The following is a 6,563-nucleotide window of genomic DNA, read 5'->3' as shown; positions in this document are numbered from 1 at the left end:
ACTCTTCACTTATCAGAACTTTACGTTTCACACACACACACACAATAATATATATATATATATATATATATATATATATATATATATATATATATATATATATATTTATACATATATATATAATATATATATACATATGTATATTTATACATACATGTATAATATGTGAACGTATTTTCAGTTCTGGCCCTTCGAAGAAAAATAATCTTCAAGGACTCAGAAGTAATGCAGCACCTTCTCGTGCCATAAAACTCGATTTCTTTCTAGTTTTAATTCCAAATTAGCACGGTCCACGTTAGCAATGCCTGTTCCATACTTTGGTTTTTATCGTAAATATATATCCCTTCAATACCATTTATACAATTCATACACGTTTTCTTACCACGATAAACTACCCAATGATAGCTAAGCTGGCAATGGATAATAACTGATGTTTTAATAACAGATTCCTGCCACAAGTACGTTCTGCAATCCATCTGAAGAACTCACAGGAGACAGTCATGTCATTCATTGGTCCAGCAGCCTCGAATGTTTCTGGGCCACAATTTGACTACTATGGGTAAGTTAGTAATTAGTAAGCCTTTAGACATGCTGATAATTGGGATATTTATTCTATCAATGAAAATGGTGCAATGTGAAAACTCATATTCTAATTCGGTACTGTTATTTCTCTTTGTTAATACATAGCCCTGTTCAATAACTATGCAATTAGTTTACTCTAGTTCTACCGATGATCATGAACATTTAAAGAGAAGTGAAGAAATTTTTCTCTGACGCTGATCCCAATACAAGCCCGTTGCATGATTTTTGTAACCCTCTTGCTATTAAACTGCCTTCAGCATGGTCCTGTGCAGTTAAAAACATTTGGCTGCACTAAACATGTCGCTTTTCATTCAAGCCCTCCTTGATATGGTTTGATTTGTTCATATCTCTTTGTGTCCATGAAAATTGGTAATATATATATATATATATATATATATATATATATATTATAATCATACTGACGCTTGAATTATACGTCTAACTTTACTACAGGGAAATGAGAAACATTGATGTAAATCGTGACTGGTTTCGACTCTAAGTACTGACCAGACCCAGTGTCACTTATCTCAACGATCGAAAGACCAGTAGGGGGCAGAATAAGGCGAAATGTGTGCACAGAAAAGTCTTTAGTCAAGGAACTGGGAAAGCAGGAAGGTATATAGGTTAATTTTTATAAAATTGAGAGTATTTCATTCCTTTTCTTTTGTTAAGAATATTCTGGTGTTGTATTATTCTTACTGTGCTGGTATTTTTGATGTTATAAAATGGGCTGTTCATGTGATTGTCCATAAGAACAACTTAATGAACCAACGTTATTTTGGTAAATAAAGATATATTCAACTATCTATCTACACACACACACACACACATATATATATATATATATATATATATATATACATGTATATATGCATATATACATATATACAGTATGTATGTATATATATACATACAGTATATATAGACAGATAGAGTAGATAGATTGATAGATATGTGTGTGTGTTCACTAAAATAACTTTGGTTCATTAAGTTGTCCTTATCGACAATTACATGGACAGCCCATTTTACAACATCACATATTCGCACACACAAGAAATAATACAAGACCAGAATTTTTTAAAAGAATTCCAAGAATTAAATACTCTGAACTTCATAAAATTAACATGTATTCTTTTCTGCTTCCCCTATTACTTGACCAGACGTTTCTGTGTCTGCATTTTGCCGTATTTTGCCCCTCCACCGGTCTCTGGATCTCTGAAATCAAGTAATGCTGGGCCTGGTCAGTACTTAAATGTTTGTCCATGCATGATGCATGACTACCGATAGCACTTACCTTCTATGACTACTATGGAAACTTGTACGACACTAGGATTCTCATGAAAGTAGCAATAAGTAACAAAGAGCCCAGAAAACTTAATAATCTGCCATTTTCCACCTTTAGATACGAAGTTCGGAAAAATGGATGGAACACTCCCCCAGAGTACCTCTCGTACGTTGATGATCACTGGCTGAAGTATGACGCCCCTAACCCTATGCTGCACCACTTGCTGGGCGTCCTTTACATCGGTTTTACTGTAATGTCCCTCTGCGGCAATGGAGTGGTCATCTGGGTATTTCTTGGGTAAGTCTTACTGTTGACGTTTAAAGACGATTCTTCATTTGGTTTTTGTATTGTCAGAAATGTGTTCTCCGGAGAGCGGTATTAAAATAACATGTTCACCTTCTCAGGTCACCTAAGCAAATGCTAATCAGTTGTGCAGTCTTGTAGCCCCTACGACGGGCTAACGAGTTCTGGCTACTCAGAACCTGAACATACAAGGATCCCGACCAAAATGCAAGGCATCACAACTTTAACTAAACGACCCAGAAACAAGTTATAAAACTACAAAACAAGTCACAAAGAATCAAAGCTAAAAGTTATTTAGTGTAAAAGAAAAAATTAAAATCAGAATGTTCCACCGTGATCTCGTAAATCAAGCAAACCGAAAACAACAGGAAGTTAGGATTTTGGACTTCGTAAATGCAGAGTGGAAAGCTGCTAGTTGTGAACACTGTTACTACTTATACTGCCGCTCATACTAAATACCTGCTAAAGCAATTCAAATCCAATACATGCAAGCCTCCTTTAAGATAATGACTAATAAAACCCGTCACAGATTTTCCACTTACGATCAGTAGTATTAAGGCAATATTTTCTGTCTACAGGAACTAGTGACCACATGGTGTGGTTAATAAGCTGAATAAAAAGCCTTACAGCTTTAAAAATACACCATGACCACAGTTACGGCATATCAGAAAATCGCAATATTATCAGTGGTAGTAGTAGCAGTGGTAGTAATAGTAGCAGTATTAAGAAAACTTAGCTGGAAAAGCAGAATGCTACAATAAACAAGGGCTCCAAAAGAGAGCACTCCACTCTGTGCATATCACGAGCACCATGAGAGTTTTGATCTTAAACATTCCTTAGCAACAAAACACAGAGAAGTTCAGTTTATTTCTAATCGTATTTCAATACATTAACTCCTTGGAAGGAATTTCAATTGTACATCAATCTTTCCCGCAGAACAAAGGGTCTGAAGACCCCTTCCAACATGCTTGTTGTTCACCTGGCAATTGCAGACTTCATCATGATGTTGAAGACGCCAACATTCGTTGTCAACTCTTTCAACGAGGGGCCTGTGATGGGCAGACTTGGCTGCTCAATCTACGGATTCATGGGTGCGCTATCTGGACCCATGAACGCTTGCACCAATGCTGCCATTGCCTTCGACAGATACAAGTATGGTGATACTTTATATTTTTCATAACTCCCCGTTCCCAGAATTTGAGTGTACTTTCAGAATGATTCATTCGAGTTGGTTGGACTTTCCTATCTCTGTCGAATTCAAGTTCTGTGCTTAGAATCCAAATCAGTCCATCTCCACCTTGACAAATCAGTACTGCAGTATACAACACGTTGCTATAAATATGTATGTACGATAGTTTGTCATTAAATACACTCGTGTTACTAAGCAAAATTGTATCTGATGATTTCTTTTCATCCAGAACTATCACAGATCCAATTGATGGTCGACTCACCAAAGGCCAAGTCACTGGTATAATTCTTTTCATCTGGCTTTGGATCTCTCCCTGGGTCTGGATGCCATTCCTGGAAATCTGGAATCGCTTTGTTCCAGGTGAGGAATCATAAATATTTTCAATGCTAAACACTGTCCCACGCCTCTCAATCTTGATCAATGTTCCCATCTGGTTTTCTTTTGACTCCCTTCACCATCTACTTAATACTCAAAATGCTCTATAACCATATCTCTATCTTTGAACAACAAGCAATTCATATCTGGTTCGGCCTTTGGTACTATTCCAGACACTATTTTCATTACAGCATTAAAATACTACACCAATTTAACCTTTACCATGGCAATGAATAAAAATCATCTTTCCCCTATTCTGTCAATCATAATGCTACTGGATTAAAACATTTTGTCACCCAAACTAAATCTCGTTTTACACCTCAATGCCACTCAAACATTAATTATATTAAACGTACAACCCACATTAAATACGAATTCAGCCATTGTGTGATTCTGGTCGTTATCATTCATCTAAATAACACCACGTCTTTCCAAGGTACTGAATTCCACACACAGCCGTATCCAAGCACAGGCCTCACTGTACTACCTAATCCTATCCTGCAGTACTCTCACTTCAGCTGAAACATGGAACCTTAAACCCGCTTAGCCATAGTGTAACTTGACATTCATTTGCTTCTAACTTTCACCAGGTTATGCCAGCCACGTTCTAAACTCTACTAGGGATCTTTTCAGGTTTTAGCTATGTAATCATCATACTGGCCTTCATTATCCTGGATATAAATTTTCTTGTCAATGGAACTTAAAATTACCCAACACTCAGGTATATGTAACTGTTTTATTAATGAAATTCTCTTAAAATACCTTCAAAATTTCCAATATGCACTTGTGATATACATATATACAATTATTCATACCAAACGCTCATCAAAACAAACAATGTAACTGGGAGACCTTTTAAACATTAACTTAATTCAAGATCTTCGCCCTTCTTTGATCAGAGGGATACCTCACGAGCTGCACATTTGACTACATGAGTGAGGGGACCAAGTTCTTCGTGGTAGGCATCTGGTTCTGCATGTGGCTCTGCCCTCTCCTCATCATCTTAGTTAGCTATTACCAAGTTTTTGCCCACGTGTCTAAGCATGAGAAGGCGCTAAAGAGGCAGGTAAGTTAACAGACCATTCATGAAACCAAAAGTTTTTAAGAGAAAAATAAAACATGGATGTCTATTTTCGGTCATTTCTAGGTGATAATTTTCTAACTGCAATAATTCTCTGATACTGAGAGCGATTCATTCTTTTCACAGGCAGAAAAAATGAACGTTGAATCTCTACGTTCCGGAGATAAAGTGAACATGAGACAAGAGATTCGTGTCGCTAAAGTGGGAATAACATGTACTGCACTGTACCTGATGTCCTGGACACCCTATGTCACTCTGGCTTTCATCTGCACTTTCGGAAGGAAAGAACTGGTCACACCTTTCATGTCCATGATCCCTGCTTGCACGAGCAAAACTGCGGCTTGCATTGACCCATTCATCTATGCTATTAATCATCCAAAGTGAGTTTTTAAATGCATTTCTTTTTCCAGTGTCACGTAAAATAAGAATTCTAAATATAATTGGTTAAAACAAATAAAAATTAAATTGCTAGCATCGGGGTAGCAAATATGACACCTTAGTAACTCAGACAAATGAAGAATTTCACTCGTTTTTTCAGGTACCGAATCGCCCTTAAAAAGAAGCTGCCTTGGTTCTGTGTCCATGAGAGTGAACCATCAGCAGCTTCGGAGACGGAATCGAAGTCTCAGCAAAATGCTTAGTGGGTCCAATCTCTGCAAATCCTTCACTTTCACACAGAATAAAATCTGTGGCTTGTTCCAATCGGCCTGAGATAGCGAGACTTGCCAGATAATTAGAATCCCCAGGTTTTCCTCACCCTAAGATTCCAAATATCTTGCCTTCACTTCCAAAGACTCTGTACACTAGCTATGTGAACCATACTGGAATGATGCTGTCCATTTTGATTTACTTTACTTAAACTTACTCCCTTTTACAATGTGTTACCTTTCATTAATTTCTTGAAAGCCATTCTTAAGCGCACCTAATTAGGTTTATCGTCATTGCTGGGAATGTCTATCTTTTAACAAAGATGGGAGATTCAAGTAATGTTTTGAGGTAAAATAATTACTGTAGCTATAGATATGTAGCTCTCTGTTCTACAGCTTATACATTAGGGATATACTGCACTTTTCTTTGAGAGAGCACACTGTGGGGTAGGAAAACTGTCGTTCAAAAAGCTGTAAGTGATGTTCAGACGAAAAACGGCAGTTCTGCTATATGTGGGATTACTCTGAACTCGCTTAAATTATACTTTCATACTTCAGGGGGTTACAGTCAATGCTCTCCTTAAAAAAAAGTCCAATCTAAGGCTCCCTCGTTGTACTGTACCAATATATCTTTCTGGGTCTGATTCATTACACGTGATAAAATAATCTACATATGGTAGTTTCAGTTCCAGAGCAAGTGACTGAATTGTAGATCAGTTACATATAAAACCTCTGACCTTTTCTCACAGCCCTCCTGTTCCGCCCATTAACCTCTGGAATAACCCTTTCCACCTGTGCCGCCTTTGTTGATGAAAATGGAAATGACTAAAGTAACAAATAAATAAACAAAAAAAAGAGGAAATCCGATTTTTTTTTATCAAAATAGGTTCTAAATTTGCAATGAAAACAAGCATCCCATATGTTTCAGGAAAAAAAACGAAACCAATAATAATTTGAAAAGACAGATGGCGGCAGATATCTAATCATACAGCCAGTGACTACTGCGTAAAAAGAGGAAATCATTCCCCAACTGGGGCAAATCGACAAACATTTGTAATGCCTTACTTGAAAGATGAGGAAGTGCTAACCACTGCATTAAAG

The 6,563-nt window shown here is 37.0% G+C and overlaps 1 protein-coding gene across 1 annotated transcript in view; it reads left to right on the top strand.

Moving 5' to 3' along the window:
• Positions 1-6,340, top strand: part of LOC136838029 (opsin, ultraviolet-sensitive-like) — a 6,477-nt gene extending 137 nt beyond the window's left edge. Inside the window, exons 2-8 of the mRNA XM_067102890.1 lie at positions 446-559; positions 1,985-2,164; positions 3,107-3,322; positions 3,589-3,719; positions 4,634-4,800; positions 4,942-5,195; positions 5,354-6,340. Of these exons, the coding sequence (XP_066958991.1) occupies positions 446-559; positions 1,985-2,164; positions 3,107-3,322; positions 3,589-3,719; positions 4,634-4,800; positions 4,942-5,195; positions 5,354-5,456 (1,165 nt within the window). The 3' untranslated portion in view covers positions 5,457-6,340. The remainder of the gene's footprint in view (positions 1-445; positions 560-1,984; positions 2,165-3,106; positions 3,323-3,588; positions 3,720-4,633; positions 4,801-4,941; positions 5,196-5,353) is intronic.
• Positions 6,341-6,563: the final 223 nt, after the last annotated feature.

This window comes from Macrobrachium rosenbergii, unplaced genomic scaffold (genome assembly GCF_040412425.1).
Source record: "Macrobrachium rosenbergii isolate ZJJX-2024 unplaced genomic scaffold, ASM4041242v1 13908, whole genome shotgun sequence".
In the NCBI taxonomy this organism is placed as follows: Eukaryota; Metazoa; Arthropoda; class Malacostraca; order Decapoda; family Palaemonidae; genus Macrobrachium; species Macrobrachium rosenbergii.
Note: the sequence above shows the minus strand (reverse complement) of the source record. Positions and strands in the feature narration are given on the sequence as shown.